The sequence below is a fragment of the Furipterus horrens genome, unplaced genomic scaffold (genome assembly GCF_987537825.1).
Source record: "Furipterus horrens unplaced genomic scaffold, mFurHor1.1.pri manual_scaffold_5, whole genome shotgun sequence".
Lineage (NCBI taxonomy): Eukaryota > Metazoa > Chordata > Mammalia > Chiroptera > Furipteridae > Furipterus > Furipterus horrens.
In genome coordinates, this window is record NW_028327175.1 from 108,327,113 (window position 1) to 108,344,991 (window position 17,879).

A 17,879-nucleotide genomic window follows, 5' to 3' on the forward strand; every position below is an offset into this window, starting at 1 on the left:
AAGCCAAAGAACTCGTATGCACGATCCATAGACATGAACTAAGGGGGGTGGCACTGCTGAGGAAAAGAGGGTACTGGGCGGAGGGGAGCAAAGTGGGAAAAAAATTGGAACTATGGCAACGACATAATAAAATATACAAAAAAAATTGTAAAATATACATAATAAAATTTATCATTTTAACCGTTTAAATTGTATAATTCAGTGGCATTAAGTGTACTCACAATGTGCAATTATCACCACTCTCTATTCCCAGAACTTTTTCATCATCCCCAATAAAAACTCCAAAGCCATTAAACAATTAACTCTCCCATTTTACCTCTACCTAGCCCATGGTAACCTCTATTCTACTTTCTATCTCTAGGAATGTGGCTATCCTAGATACTCTGTACAGTGGAATAATACAGTATTTGTCTTTTTGTGACTGGCTACTTACACTTAACATGTTTTTGCGGTCCATTCATGTTATAATACATATTAGTACTTTGTTTCTTTTTATGGCTAATTAATGTTCCATTGTATATATACACCATATTTTGTTTATCCATTCATCTGCTAATGGACATCTGGGTTATTTCTACCTTTTGGCTACTGTGAATAATGCTTTGGATAAAGATAGATATACAAGTATCTGTCTGAGTCCCTGCTTTCAATTCTTTTAGACATATATCTAGAAGTGGAATTGCTGGATCATATAGTTAATTGTTTAACTCTTTGAGAACCCACCAAACTATTTTCCAGTGTAGCTGCACCATTTTACATTGATACTTGTGTGTGTGTGTGTGTGTGTGTGTGTGTGTGTGTATGGAATTGCTTTGATATCTCTGCAACTGAAAGAAAATGTTATTAAATTCCCTTTTAAACAGTTCTTAAACTCCCCTTCAATCAGAAAAAAACTTAACCTTGCCAATTATAGGTAACTTAGTCACTAGTGTCTATTTTTTAATCCTCATCTGAGGATGTTTATTGATGACCAAGAGAAACATCAATGTGACAGAACAACATCGATCAGTTGCCTCCAGTAAGCATCCCAACCAGGGGTCGAACCAGCATGTATGTGCTCTGACTGGGAATCAAACCAGCAACCCCTTGGTTCACAGGCCAGCTCTCAAATCACTGAGCCACACCAGCCAGGGCTCAAAACTTTACACATTTTTAAAGAATGAATAAAGGCACAATAAATCTGAGACACTGGATTACTTTGGGATGTTTCAGTCTATTTAAATTTTAAAATTAAACATCCCTATTGACTCTATAGAATAAACGCCAATTATCTTGGTGGTGGTAGATGGAAATCACAAAAACAAACCAAGGAAAAAAGGAAAAGCTGCCACTGACTGCCTATATATGACCTGGCTACTCCATGACCTCTGCTTTCACTGTGTTCCACTCTTCCAGCCAGTCACCCTACTACAGCCTCACTGGTCTCCTGGCTGTTCCTCCAACATGGCAAGCCTGATCCGACTCAGAGTCTACTCAGCCATGAAAACAGAATATTCTAGGCAGTTTACCAAAGGAACTTAATACAGGGCACCTGCTACAAAGATCTTGAAAGAACTTTTCAAAAAGTCAAATAGGAGATAACAAGGCCACCTAGAGATCACCGATTTCAGAAAGCCAACCCATCCCTAGAGCCAAAAGAACAAAAGAAAGAGCAGGTGTTACCGGGGCTGCCAGGCAACAGATGGACCATGGCAGATGCATCTGGGAGGAAAGGGGAGAAGAGGAGCACCTAAGCAGTAGGCCATGTGGGACCCCCACAGACCACAGAGGATGTACAGGCACTGCTGGAGATGCCACCTAAAGCAGAGGTGAGAGGAAGAAACAGTCTAGTTCCCTCTTCCTCCCACCTTCTCAACTCATTACCACCTCCCACCAGCCAAACCAAAATGGAAGACAATGGGCAAGAGAGCCTGGAAAACACAGTCTGCCGGGAAGGACAGAGACTACATTTCAGAGAAACAGGCAACTAACTGGCACACACTTTTGAACTTATTGAACCACCTGGAATTCGTTCCCCCAATAACAGTATGGCTAATTCCCTCATTTCCTTAGGTCTCTATTCAAATGTCCCTAGAAATAGGCTGTCTGGCCACTCTACAGAAAAGTAAAACATCCTCCCATGGCAGACTGCTAGCTGGTCATCAAAATCTATCCTCTCTTCTTCCTGAAACACCAGACAGACTATATTTCCAGCCTGCTCTACAGTGGCCAAGTTACTCACAGTTCCCACTATGCTAGGTGCCTGTCAACTGGCCTGATTCACTGATTTCTGTCATCTATCCTGTGAGCATCTGAGGTCTGAGATGTAATACCTCAGTATAGTACACTAGGCATTTACCCACATTATACAATAATCTTCAGTACCTCCTTTATTTAAAAGTGAAGACCTTCTCTAGCACTGAAGAAACAGTATTGTTAAAATGTCTGGTTTCCTTCTAGGGGCGTACCCCACCCTCTACTGAAGAGCCATTTTCATGCTGTCAGAAGCAAAGCAAAAGATCCATGGAACCAATGATTATGGACTAGAAACTGACAACTGCGAGGCCAAATCTGGGTCTCAATTTACAGCACACTGGGATCAAACACCTTTGAAGGAGCCAAGGGTCACCTGCAGCCAAGAGACATCAGTGAAGCAATACCAGATCTTAATATGCTAGGACAGTTTCCCTGCCCCTTAGTAAACAGCCACTGGCTCAAGCCTCACCGTCCCAGCTGACAAGGACCCTCCCCAGTACCCTGAGGACAACCCCATAATCTGGCAACTCACAAGTTAACACAGAAGCCTGTGGTGGAGAGCACTCTGGCTTTTGGCTCCCACCCTAAAGGCCAGCAGTTCCCAGTTATCACCATCCCTGGACAGAGCTCAGCAGTTTCTGTCTTTTCCTTTTTTGAGAGAGAAGAAGAAGAAGAAAAAGAAGAAGAAGGGAAAGAAGAAGAAGGGAGTGAGAGAAACATAAATGGGGGAGAGAAGCATCAATTGGTTGCCTCCCATATGCGCCTGGACCAGAGATCATATGTTCCCAGACTGAGGATCATGCACCTAGACCAGGGATCAAACCCACAACCCAGGTATGTGCCCAGACTGGGAAACAAACCCACAACCTTTCAGTTACAAGATGATGCTCCAACCAACTGAGCCACACTGGCCAGGGCAGAGCTCAGTATTTTCTTAGCACCTTCCACAGACAACCTTCCAAGGTCTCTTTCACCAGAAGTAGCTGATTTGCAAGTTCATGAATACAAAGAGGGAACTGAAAACATTATAGAGGTGGGAAGGTGGGGGAGTTGACTTCCCCTCCATAAAAAATGTGGGGCCCAGGGTTTTCGTGGCATATGCAGCTTCCTCCAAAATTAGTTTTCTACAGAAATGAAATTGTTGTCCAAAGTGACCCAATGAAGCAAAATATAAATTCTGCTTTGAGTTAAATGCAATCAACTGTTTTCAAAAATCCCCACTGATGATAAAGGAAGTTGGTTTCTCTAGTTTTACAGCTGTGGGTATATTAATATCACCTGCTTTTCAATGGACTGTGAACATGTACAGACAGCAGATGATGGGGTTCAGCTGCTCAAGAGAATCAGCAGCATGGCCTGAGGTCTGGATCTTTGAGTCATTACTGTGAACACAGTTTTCTGGTTACTAACAACCTTGCCGGACACTGATGAGCAAGGATGGTCCCAGTCTTTAACTATCAAGAGAGACAGTCAAAAAAACAGGTAGTGTGCCCTGGCCCTGGCCAGGTGTTTCAGTTGGTTGGAGCATCATTGCGTGCACCAAAAGGTTGCAGGTTCACATAACATACAAGGCTCACAGGGCAGACTGGAGTGGACTGAGCCTAGCTCTGAGAAGACCACTAAGAAGCTTACTATTTCTATCTAAGTAAGGAGTCAAAAAGGAGCACTCCCAATAAAGTGAGGTGGAACAGAAAAAATTTAAAAAGGCTGCAGGTTCAGTTCCTGGTCAGAGCACATATCTAGGTGTGGGTTTGAACCCCAGTCAAGACACATATGGGAGACAAGAAAATCCTTGTTTCCCTCTCTCTCTCTTTCTCTCCCCCTCTCTAAAATCAATAAACATATCCTTGGGTGAGCCTTAAAAAAAAAAAAAAGTAGTGCTATACATAGGTTTGCTGCCAGACGGACTAGGAATTATAGGAGGGGCACCTATAGGAGGGACGTCCAGCTGAACTGGTGGGGGGAGTTGGTAAATGACTTTGAGAGAAGCCTGAAACTTTTCTGATGATGGCTATCATCATTAAAAAAAAAAAAAAAAAGGCAAATATCAGTAAGAATGTGGACAAATTGAAAGTCTTGTGCATTGCTGATGAGAATGTAAAATAGAACAGTCAGTATGAAAAACGGTATAGTGGTTCTTCAAAAAATTAAACACAGAATTACCATATGACTCAGCAATTTCACTTCTGGGTCTACACACCCAAAAGAATTGAAAGCAGGGACTTGAACAGTTATTGGTACACCCATGTTGTGGCAGCATTATTCACAATAGTCCATAGTGGAAGCAAGCAATCCACATGTTCATCGACAGATGAGTGGATAAACAATTGTGTGGCATATAGATAAAATGGAATGTTATTCAGCCTTAAAAAGGAAATTCTGACACATGCTACAAATACATGAACCTTGAGGACATTATGCTAAATGAAATAAGCAAGACACAAAAGTACAAATATTGTATACATCTACTTATATAAAGTACCTAAAATAGTCAAAGTCCTTGAGACAGTAAGTAGAATGGTGGTTGCCAGGGGCTAGTGGGAGGAGGAAATGGGGAGCTGTTGTTTAATGGAGACAGTTTCAGTACGGGAGATGAAAAGGTTTTAGAGATGCATGGTGGGTAATGGTTGTACAATGTGAATGCACTTAATGCCTCTGAATTGTACACCTGAAATCATTAAAATTGTCGCTTTCATTTTATGTATATCTTATCACAATTTTTTTTTATTTTTATAATTTATTTGTTAGTTTTGTTTATTTATTTATTTATTTACTTTTAGAGAGAGGGGAAAGAAGAAAGAGAGGGAGAGAAACATCACTGTGTGGTTGCCTCTCACTCGCGCCCCCAACTGGGGACCTGATGTGCAACCCAGTCATGTGCCCTGACTGGGAATCGAACCAGCACCATTTGGTTCGCAGGCCCACGCTCAATCCACTGAGCCACAGCAGGCAGGGCTCTTATCACAATTTTTTAAGAGAGAATGAAAATAGAAGTTTGAGCAGCTGTCATTTCAGTGATGGCTGGGGAGGAAAGAGGGAAGTGGAAGGGAAAAAACAAAGGGTACTTCCCAACCTGAAGAGCTTCAGGATTTCAAAAATTAGGAGTGCTGTTCTAAATTTAGAATTTAACCATCTAAATTGGTCAGAGGCACTGAGCAATGAAAAAGCAATAGTACTGAAGACCCCCTCCCCCAGGGTCCAGCATTAACACTGTGGTCGCTGAATTGTGGGGAGAATCTGAGGGTCTCAACACAGGGGCCATGACGAAAGGAGAATCTGTGACGTTCAGGTTCTCATTTCTTTATCAACTGGATAAAAGTGCAGAGGTGTCTTACCTGTCAGACATGTGAGCCCTGGGTGTGTGGTAGGGTTCAGAGGAAAAGCAGAGATAGGCAAAGCTGGTAGTGGACAGGCCTTGGAAGCCACATCAAGGAGTGTGGACTCTTCCAACTATAACAAAGAACCAGGAGGGAGCTTACGTAGGGGGTGGGGTAAGAAAGCAAGCTGGTCATTTAAGACCCCTCTCTCTCGCTATAATATGCAGAGTAGATCAGTGCTGATCAAGGTTGGAGGTCGAAAGACGTAACTAAGGGAGAGAGAAGAAACTCATTAAGGATGGAGAAAATGTGAGTGAATTAGGGGACCATTTGAGTGACAAAACATGGTGCTTGGTAAGGAACTGGTTTGAGGGCAGAGGGGAAGGAGGAGGCTCGGTGGAAGCCCAAGGGACCTGGGTGGAGGGCAGAGCCATTCCCTAAGCAAGGAACACAGGAGCAAACATGGGGAAATGATGAGATTCAGTCTTGAAGAGTTTGACAAGCTTGTGATCCATTCAAACAGAGACACTCAAGAGAAAGAGCTCAAGGGAGTGATCTGCTGGAGATAAAACTGTAATAACACAGAGAAAGCAATTTTCACCAAAGAATTCAGACAGCATATGTAGAAATAAGACAGCAAAAGAATCTGAGGATAAATAATATTATTTGAATATGTAGAAATGATATGCCAAATGGATCAACAAAGAAGTAGAAAGTATGCCAAGAGGTGGTGACATTGCAGAAGAGGGAAAGACAGTGTTTCATGGTCAGAGGGTCACTGGTGCTAAAGGTTGCTGAACAGACAAGGAAAATTAAACTTAAATTCTACAGCAAGTGTATCTCTGGTACGGTCTTTTTGTTTTGTTTTGTTTTTTTTACAGGAAATGACAATCATTTTAGTAACAATTTAAAGAATAACACATTGCATCTGGCATGTTCTAAATCGTGCCTATCACCTTGTAATAAACTGCCAACACATGACCTGATAATACATTACTAATTAACCAGAACTTCAAATTCCAAGATTATGCCATTGCTATAATCTGAATATTGAAATCCTAACCCCCAAAGATGATTGTATTAGAAGGTGGGGCCTCTGGGAGGACGCTTAGGTTATGAGAGTGGAAACCTCACAAATGAGATTAGTGCCCTTATAAAAGGTTCCAGAGGGATCCCTTGCTCCTTCCACCATGTGAGGATACAGCAAGAAGGCACCAGCTACGAACCAGGAAGAGGGCCTTCACCCAACCATGCTGGCATCTTGATCTTAAACTTCTCAACCTCCAGAACTGTAAGAAATGAAATGCTGTTGTTTTTAAGCTACTCAGTTTGTGGCATTTTGTTATAGAAACCCAAATGTACCAAGAAAGTTACTAACTGCAATGGTCCTTTTTTCTTTCTCGAATAGAAAGGAAAATAGTTCATTTTCCATATTGTGTTCTCTATTGGCTACTTGGGCTTCCAATGGCTATGATGCCCACCAATTCTAAGCCAAACCTATGCAGAGCTCTTGGTTACTTTTAATTAATTTTAAAATTAACTTTTACTCTTATCCTCAAAAATTAATCAGTATCTTTGTAGCACTCCGGAGTATATCTCAGGAATCATGAACTACAGTATTATACCATGCACATTGAATAACACTCTCTCTTCCAACCAAAATGTATTTATGGAATGTATTTTTATTGAAGAATCTATATATTTCAAGACACTATGATAGGAGCTGGAAAGTCAAAAGAAAGTAAATATGGTATGATGGTAACATAAAGTGGAATCCCCTGTCCTTTGTTCTCTAACACAGAGGTTGGCAAACTTTTTCTGTAAAAGGCCAAATAATAACTATGTGAGAATTTACATGCCAGATGGTCTCAGATGCAACTCTGCCTAACAGCAGACATAAACAGTAAGTGCACAAATACATGTGGCTGTGTTCCAATAAAACTTTCTTTACAAAAATAGGGGGGGGAGCCAACTAGGGGGGAAAAAGTGGGACAACTGTAAGAGCATAAACAATAAAATATAATTTAAAAAATAGGAGGGGGGACATATCAATACTTTCCTGACTTTGGCTGTGAGTGATCATAACTTGCTCAAAATTCAATGCTTAATTTACTCATGAATTCAAATTATGGGGACTATGATCTCTCAGAGAGCCCTTTTCCTGGAAATAATGTGCCATTATGGATAAAAGTAGAAGCTTTAGAATCACAATCATGTAGACCTGAGTAGAAATCCCAGCCCTGCCACAGATTAGTTCTTAAACATTAAGGAAATAATTTCATTCCTTTGAGCCTTATTTTCTTCATCTGTAAGATGCGGACACCATCATTCACTATGCAGAGTCATTTTAGGAATAAAATGGCATAATGAACATGAAAAGTCTAACCAATCCCCTGAATCACAGGAGCTGCTTGATGTGAGTGTGTATAGCAAACACTAAGAAAACTAGTCTGTGTTCAGCCAATTAATGAGAAAGAGCAGAAAACATCCAGGCATCATTTCCAAGACTACTGTGCTAATCACATCTCTCCTCCCATCTATGGAGCATGGGTAGTTTACTTTTTAAGATTCTATTTATTTATTTTTTTGGAAAGAGGGAGAGAAACATCAATGTGTGGTTCCCTCTCACGTACCCCCAACTGGGGACCTGGCCCGCAACCCAGGCATGTGCCCTGACTGGGAATTGAACCAGTGACCCTTTGGTTCACAGGCTGGCACTCAATCCACTGAGCCACACCAGCCAGGGCTTACTTCATATTTTTTAAGTTATCTTACACTTCTCTGTTGTTTAAGTTAGGATGTTTTGGGACATAAGTAAGGTTGAACTCACAATGGCTTAAAACATTAGGGAATTTATTATTTTGCATAACATTAAGTCCAGGCTTCCACAAAGACAAGAATGTATTCAAAATCCAGATGAAAACAAAAAATAAGGGACTTCTGGTTATAGCCAAGTGAGAAGGTTAACAAATCCCCTCCCCAAAACCAACTATAAACTTGGACAAAACTGACCAAAACAACTGTTTCATTACTCTAGAAACTGATTCAAAAACTTATAATCTGAGAGGTGCTTACGCTTGAAAACTACTGAATTTTAGCAAAGAACAGTGGGAACAGTAACCAAAGTGCAACAAGTAACTGGCAACCAACACTCTATCTCAAGTGTCAGGGGCAGCAGGGAGAGGTGGAGACTGGGGAACCAGAGCGCTTTCGCCCAGTCTGCAGAGGGCAAAAGTACTGGGCTCCAACCAAAATCAATAATAAATATGGGCCCAGATTCACACATCTTCAAGTTTAAGAAAAGTCAGCAATCCATTTTTCAACATACCTTATAACTTTTAAATGTTGACAACTTTTAAAAACATTTATGTATCCTGTACAGGGCACCAGTTTCCAAGCTCTGTCCCTCAGGCACCCTGACCTCAGATGACCAAACGCAGTCATGCCTCTGGCAGACTCAGTATTATCTACTATACTGTGATTTTCAACAACATCATTTTGGTCAGTCATTACTTTTTCAGCCTTTCTCTCTTCAAAAGGCAATGTTCCTCACTTGTAAACAGATCTAATGCAACAGTCCGGTGGATTAATTCACTGTTATTTATTCTCTCCTGTCACTTTCAATTCGGCTAACTAAGCTAGAGTGGTCCACAGAGGAGCAATAATGGGCATGAGGCCCTATGCCAGAGGAGGGGGAGTAGGAAGAGCCAAGAATCTGAATCAGTCTGACCTGGCTTGGAATACTGAGGCTGCATTTACCAGCTGTGGGAACTTGGGCAATTTATTAACTTATTTGAGCCTCACACTCATCATCTGAAAAATAAGGACACCGTCCCCTACCCTAGAAAGTTATTGCCATGTTTTCATCAAGCACCAGCTCCAGCAGCAATGTACCCAGGCTTGGGCTTTGCAGCACTTTCTCATGAAGTCCCTACCACAACCCTGCAAGGCCGGGTCTGCTTTTAACCTTACTTTGCACATGAAAAAACAGAAGCTCAGGGAGGGGGTGTCCCGGAGACCTCATGTGTGATCAGGGATTTCAAACTGTCGTCTGACTAGAGTCTGATATAGACTGCTAAATTACATAAAGGGCCTTGCCCAGCAGCCAGGAGGGACAAAGAAACAGGACGATGATCATTTCCACCAGATTTCATTATCTTCATTCCGCCTGGAAGGTCATTTCAATGGCTTTAAGGACAGCCTCAAGAAGCCATTGATCTGATCCTTCCCAGCTCTTAGCAGTTGAAAGCCCATGGGCCCCCTCTCTTGTGAGGCTTTTAATCACACGTTCAACAACAGGAAAGAGGTTTTAATCGGCCACGGACTATGCTGCACCAGTGAATGGTTAATCAACACTGCTGACAGTGATGGCTAAAGCCCTGGCAGCCACTCAAGGGCTAGTCCAGTTTGGTTTTTCCCCTTCTTCTAATTGTCTAGGAGGTGGCCCGGCACATCCTCCTCAGCAGAAAATGGAGCCAGACACTCATTCATCAGTCTCTTTGGGACGCAGGTGCAGAAATCATGCTAAGATACAGGGAAGTGGCAAGAACGTGAAAGCTGGAGATGCCTTGTAAACATGTTGGTACTCCTCTGGTTATCAGGGCCAAGTCACAAAAAGACAAGAATTCCAGTCTGGATGGGAACAAAGAGTCATTCTTCATGACTAAAAGGTCAGAGCCTTAAGAGGGAAGAGGTTAAAAAGTAAAAGGGTGTTGAGGAAAGAGGGCAACAGGTTAAACATTTATTAGGTGCCATAAACTGAAGAAGGTCTTTACATGAGATTCTCAGTGAAAGCTCCTGACAAGCCCCAGGTAGTGAGACTGCCCACCTTCACAAGTGAAAACAACTAAGGCTCCCAATGTTCCCAGGGTCCTATCAGTTACCCTGACAATCGGACTCCAAAGCCTGGGTTGCCTCTGCCAGCAGCTGCCCTCTCCTGGATGGAAGCAGAGCCAGAGCCTCACCAGTTTCATTACGGTAGCTCCACGCGCCAGGCAGCTAAGATCGAAATGAGAAGAAATACAAGGGCCAAGCAAGCCAAGTAGGACTGTGGGACAACCTATGTCCTTGAACAGCTCATTGACCAGCCAAGTGCCCTCAGCCATCCCCGTGCAGGGGCCCAGGGAAGCGTCCTCGACATGAGATTACAGAGACTGGCATCTGAGGTGGCCACGCAGTTAGCAGTGATTTCTAGGAAAACTGAGTCCGTTGATACTGGCTCTTCTCTGAACGAGCCTCCTACATCCATGACTTTTAAAGGAGGGACACAAGAGTAAAGGAGCAAAATCAACAGTGACAGGAATCCCTCTTGCAGCTTTCCCCTGACCCCAAGACGAATCACATTCATTTCTGAAAATGAGCAACTGGGGAGATGAACAGGCATCAAAGATTTGTTGAAGGGCAGAGAGGAAAAGGAAGATACACCAACAGGAGGGAGAAAGAAAGAACAGCAAAGGGCTCCATCTGCAGAGCGTTTCCACAGATACCTCCACCAAACATGGCAAGGCTGGTTTTTAAGCGGTGAGAAGAGGCAAATGAGCCAAAGATGACACATTTACTCAGCAGTGACACTAACATCATCACAGTAACAAGAAAGATCTGGGAATTCAGGGTTACAACCACAAGCAGCGTCTGAAAGATCATGCTCTTTAAAATGTAAGGGGAAGAGAAGGACACAGGACAGTTTTTTGGGGGGTATCATTTTTACGTATACTTGTTTTATTCATATTTTGTTATGTTTTAGGATACTAAAAGTGATTCTAATGACTGAATTTAACAAAAAGGTATTTAACCTCATCTTAAATCCACGGATCCATTTCAATCAATGTCAATATTCAATGTTAAAGGGAACATAAAAACAAACATGTACACAACTGCACAGTCTTCATGAAAGTCTATTTCATTATCAGTGGGCAGCACATTTAACAACTAAACATACATAAATAATGTATAGGTGACTGCACGACTGCACCACTGGTAACCAGACAGGTAACCAGTTCAACCAGAAACCAGCTAACAAGTAACTATCTGAATATTTAAAGTATAGCTCTTGGTTAGACCATCAACATAGGACAGTTTTTATATGATGGGATACACCCTAAGGTTCAGATCCAAAGCAGATCCCTCTCGGCAGTGTCCTCATCTGTGCAGTGGAGAAAATTAAGGTCCCTACTATTCATAGGGCTGTTGTGAGACTTTAACAAGTTAATTTATATGGAAGACAACGTGCCAGGCTTGCACTAAATACATATAAGTGCTAATAGTTATTATTATTAGCATTATCTCTGTCACTCAGAGACACAGGAACATGGCGCATGAGAAATGCTTTGATAATTTTAAAATGGAAGATAGCAGAACTTATAAGCTCAGAGACTTATGTGATTTCTATAGTTGTTGATGACAGATTTAATTATGAAATATTATGCTATCCCCATGCATAATATTAAAACAGGTTATTAATTTCCCAGCAAATGCCACACACGTCAGTGAAATAAGCACCTCAGCTGCAGGCCCCTTAGCCCCTCAAAGACTACAACATGTGGTTCTAAGGTTTCTGCACAAAGGATGACTTCATTTAAATCAAGATGCCAGACAACACCATACAGACAAGTCAGACAACCTCACACATGATTTCTGCACCACCACGCCCCACCCCACCCCACATCATTCCCCACACAGTGGCTGCCTTGCTCACTACTAAAATAAAAATAAAAAGAGAGACCAAGAGCTCTGGCTGGTGTGGCTCAGTGGACTGAGTGCCAGTCTACGAACCAAAGGGTCGCCAGTTCAATTCCCAGTCATGGCACATGCCTGGGTTGCGGGCCAGGTCCCCAGTTGGGTAGGTGCGAAAGGTAACCACACATTGACGTTTCTCTCCCTCTCTTTCTCCCTCCCCATCTCTCTAAACATAAATAAAATCTTTAAAAATTAAAATTAAAAATTAAAAGAGAAAGCAAGAGAAAAGACAGCATCCTCTGGACCACCATATCAGGCCAAGCAGTACCTGTTTCAGTTTTGCTGGAGAAGCCTGCTGCCTGTTTGATCGCAGCTGCTGTGAGTGCTAATCCACGACTCCTCTTCAAGCCATGCTGTAGGACGGCCTCAAACTGAGCACACAGACAGGTCACCCTGTGAGAAAACCAATGACTCATCAGTCCACCCTGTTAAGGGAGAGAAACAACCCGTGGCCTCAGCATTTCCAGGGAGCAAGTAAGTCCCCAGGTGTGAAGGAACACACTAGACACCTGGATTTATAGGCAGGTAACTGCTATGGGCCACTCCACACACATCTCCCCATGTCTGTTCATTTTCCGTAACTGAGGGAAGCCCCACACAGTCTAGCCATAAGCATTAGACTGGTGAGAGCATAATAACAATTCACAAGAAACAAGGGAAAATGGAATTGGTGCCAGGCAGCAGGGGAGGCAAAAAGAAAAAGCCAATTTAAAAGCAAATCAGTTTGGTGTGGGGAGGGGCTGGGTGTTAATTATATCCAATTCACACATTTCAACTCTAATTTATATCACATGTAGTTTAAGGAACAAGATTATCATTTAAGAAATTGAATTCACCAGCCTGCCAAATTGGAAACATTGTGTAATTTCATGGCCTGTTTCATACACTAAAGAAATAATATGAATTCTGATTCTTGTTCTTTTTTTGTAAGAGATTACATTTGAAGTCAGATCCAGAGTTGATGAAATTTTCATTGAAGTTACAATTACTGTGCATTTAACTGAATTCATTTCTCAATAACCAAAGAAATGGGAGATTCAGGAACATGTTTGCAAGGAGACGAGGTCACAGCAAATACACTCTATTCTTAACAATCCTCCCAACACTCCTAGGCCCCCAGACCAATTGGATCTGTGGATTTCAGAGACCCTTCCATTCACTTGTGCAATAAATGTTAAGAAATCCTGAGTTTCTATGTGCCAGGCACTATTCTAGGCTCTGATGATATGAAAGTGGGAGTGAGACACACAACGTTTGCATAGTTCTAACAGGGAGGAGATACACAAACAAGTAAGCTAACCAAACCATTTTAGTTGATGAGAACTTTGAAAAAAATAAAACAGTAAGGCGATAAGTGAAGAGAGGACATAGATCTGCTTAAATTCTGTGCCCTCGATGAAAGTAACCTTGGAGTTAAAACCTGGATATGACAAGAGGCAGCAGGCTGGGCAGAGAGGTGCAGTACAAAGGCCCTGAGGCCACCATCATCCTCAACCTTGCCTAACTAAAGGCATTTCCTGCTCCACCTACCCCCCACACCTGTAATAATAATACTCCAAGGATATATTGTTCTGTAGGTGGTAAAATATTTTCATACCCATGATATATTAATTAGCTCCTCTCATCAATATTATCATATAAGGCAAGTATTATCTCCATTTTACACTTAAAGAAACTGAGGCTTAAAAACATACAATAAGTACATAATTAGTGGGCGGGGCAAGGGAGAACAATGGGGGAAAGAAAGCACAGCCGTAAAAGAACAACAATTAAAAAATGGACAAAAAATACATAATTAGCAGCAACATCTGTACTCCAGCTCTACACATCCCCACGGTGATCCAAGATAGATTCAGCTACACCCCGTACCACCAAGACAAACATGATTTATTCTAAGACAAAAATCCTCTCCCTCCCAAACCCAACCTCTATTCAAGTCATCTGTCTACACCATTAAACCCTAACACAGCATCAGCAAATACCAACACTAGTACATTTTACTCTCGATTCTGTGCCCATGACAGACATAATTAATCCATCCTGGCATCTAGGCTACCACTGCCAATGATCAAAGCTGGCCCTCCATAGGAAGAAAGCCTATTTGGCATCCCAAACCTAACACTTGTCCTCAACCACACTATTTGGTTTCCAAGTTCTATCTTAGCTTTCTGGCTCCTCTGCAGCTGGTACATAGCATGTGTTACATAAATGCTTTTTTAATGAGTAGGTAAGTAGTTGATTGATCTTGAACCAAGGGTCCCAGAATACTCCCCCACATTGAAACACCCTTTTTTGTTTGGTATATGTCACTCTTAAGTATTATATGTGCATACAACGGGAGAACAAAAAAAAACAGAATTTATTAAAAATTGTGTATTTATTCTTACATGTTTAAACTTTAGTCACTTTCAAAGTACTCTCCATCTGATGCAATACACTTACCAAGACTTTTTTCCCATTGCTCAAAACAGTTTTTGAACTCGTCGATTTTAATGCCTTTCAGTGCTTCTGCCATTTTTTGTTTCACCTCTTCCACATCAGCAAAAACTTTCCCTTTGAGAACTTTTTTCATGTAGCTAGGGGTAAAACTGGATGAATATGGAGGGTGGGACAAAGGGGTCATGCCATTTTTGGTCAAAAACTGCTGAGCACTCAGCAAAGTGTGGGCAGGTATATTCGTAAATCACCTACCATGATAGGCAAACGCATTGAAAAAGTCTTCAAAAAAATTCACTGAAGCTGAATGCAGCCTCTCACAACGATGTCAGCTGGTACACTGATGCAGATGGGTTCTTAGAGCACTCACCTAGCAGGGGAAGCCTGTACTACAAGGGGCCTGCCCTCCAGAAGATAATTCTGGTATTTTTGGGTCCTCCTTCATATGCTAGTCCCTTTACATATCCACACACACGTTTGGGGGGGTTCCTTAAAAACTAAGACACTAAAACTATCTAAATTCCACAGGAACCAAAACAGAGGCATACCAAAATGCAGCCTGACCAGGGCCCTGTCTTAGAATGGAAAACCAAAACAAAACCCTGGGCTGTGCTTATAGTCCTCCATAATAAACCATAGCCTGTACCTTTAAATGAATCATTTGCAAATACAATGATTAACTCAGCAATCCCTGTTAGTTTGCTTGGCTCCTATGCACGAGTCAGTAACTGCCCTGACAACTCTAGATAATACCAGGACCCTAAGAGGAATGGAATGCAAGCGAACAGCACAAACCCAGTCCCTAATGTTTGGGTTACACCAGCAGTAGTATTCCCTTCCAGATGTACACAGGTCACAATCAACTTAACACAGCAGAAAACCCAGGTGGGCACAGGTCCTATAATTATGATGCCTGCCTTGCCAATGGCCATTCTACTTAACACACTCCCCATGTTCCCGCTTCACCTCTCCATTTACCCTGAGCTACTGGTCATTCAAGACTTAGCTAAATGGTCTCCTCCTCCAGGAAGCCTTCCTGAATGCTTCCTCATTCTGAGCTTCTTTCTACTACACCTCTTAGCCAATCCCTCTGTTACTGATCTGCTTTTCACAGCTGTCTCCTCTTGGTAACTTAAGCAAGGATCATGCCTCATTCATTGTAGTTGCCTCAGCACCTAGCACGATGCCTGGCTGCTGTGGTCAGCATGACCAAAATGAGTTCTCCCCTCAGGGAACTCGGAATATGGACTTGGTAATATATTTTGGTGAGAGATGCATCTCAAGAGATCTTGTACAATTTGTAATCCAAATCCAGATCAATTAAGACTAGTGAATCAAGGAGAACACACATGTCCAACTTTATGAATCTGTTACAGAAACAGGGGTGTTCCAAAAAACCCCAGAGTTTGCGGCTGGGAGATGGGGAAAAGGAAGCAGCTTTCAGAATGCCTCCACATGCCTGAGGCTGGTGGCTAGTGTCTTTTTTTATGCAAAATGGCTTTAATGAATCCAAAGCCTCAGGTAGATGGGAGGGGACTTGGACCAGGGGATGATATGGAGAAAGCACACAAAGCCTGCGTGAGGTTCTGTGAATGGTCAGAACTGGTTACCACACCCACTGCATCAGAGGACATAGTCAGGGATTTAAAAATAAGAGACAGACATTTTAACCAGGCTGACCATGCAGATTTAACTAAGGCTGAGGCTGACTACGTGCACTTGACTGAGGCTGAGGCTGAGGCTGACTGTTGCGGATTACAACAGGACTAACTATACAGTTTACAAGGAGGCTGAGAATCCACGAGGTTCTGGATTAAAAGCTGGTGGACCCCATAACACAGACGAGGTCTCCCCAGTCAGGATTGAATGATTGGCAGCTGCTGGTAAAGCTGAACTGTGTTTGGAAAGTAGGGAAAGGGTTTCTCTGACTTTTCTAAAACTATCCTGGTTTGGTGGGGGGGGGGGGGGGCAAGGATATGTGTTTATGGGTGTTTTAAAGAACATTAGACTTAACAACAGAAATCCGCAAGTAACTAAATCTATATAACTGTTAAATAAACAATTCTTTTTCTTTTCACCAAACTCTGGTATTAAGAATTATGATTTTGGCAGCGAGCAATCGGGCCCCTAACTAAAGAGCCCGTGGGTTTGTTTTCAATTGGAGCAGCCCAGGGGTTCTGTAACAAGTCTACATGAAGGACACTATGGGCACTAATTTATAACCATGTCACCTTAAGGTTTTTCATTTCTTCTTACCTTAATTCAGTTAAATGATAATTCCTGAAAAATGAAAGGAGCATCTGCTTTAGTGGATCTGTTTTCTCATGTCAGGCTCTCCTAGTTCCCAGAAGGCTTTTTGCTCAATGCTCTCTGGCATTACTGCGCTGGGTTGGCTGCCTCCGTGGCAGTTATCACATCTAACTTTTATTATACATTAATGTACTGGGGCATGTTTTTTAATTAAGTGGGGCACTTAATCAACAGTGAATGTCTTAATGTTTTCAAGAAGCACCAATCAAGGAAGCACTTCAAGTTTGTAGGCATACAGCTGTTTACCAGAGGAATGGATAAATAAAACATGGTAAATGCCCTTGTTACAGAGGAGTGGTCTCCAAAAATCCCCAGAGCCTGCGGGTTGGGGGATGGGGAAAAGGGAATAGTTTATAAGATACCTTTGCATGACTATGGCTAGCAGCTTAGTGTCTCAGTTATGCAAATGGCTTTGGTTCTTCCAAGGCCCCAGGAAGATGGGAGGGGTTTGACCATGGAATGGTGCAGAAAGAGCACACAGAGCCTACGCAAGGTTCTGGGAATGGTGAGAACTGGTTACCATGCCCACTGCGTCATAGGATGCAGTCAGGGATTTAAAAATAGGTGGCAGACATTTTAGGGGGAGAACAACATGCAGCTTTGAGAAGAGAAGAACACTATGAGAGGTGGAGAGGAGATCCACGCGGTTTGCAAGGAGGGCAGAGGAGAACATGCAGCTTTGAAAGGGCAAAGGGAGAACCATGCGTGATCCAGTGCAACATGGCATGTTTTCCTGGACCGTCATATGGAGGCTGATGACATCGTACCCCAGATCCTGAAGGAGAGAGCTGACAGATAAGGGATGGGGAACTTCTGGGCATGTTTTTGGCTTCCAGCCTTTTGGGG

The 17,879-nt window shown here is 42.4% G+C and overlaps 1 protein-coding gene across 2 annotated transcripts in view; it reads right to left on the minus strand.

The window, feature by feature from the left end:
* The window catches only part of SNX29 (sorting nexin 29), a 581,450-nt gene that overhangs the window by 512,089 nt on the left and 51,482 nt on the right, over positions 1-17,879 (minus strand). For both annotated transcript variants that reach the window (XM_090279147.1, XM_090279146.1), the window contains one exon: positions 12,556-12,680. In XM_090279147.1, coding sequence (XP_090135273.1) covers positions 12,556-12,680 — 125 coding nt within the window. The remainder of the gene's footprint in view (positions 1-12,555; positions 12,681-17,879) is intronic.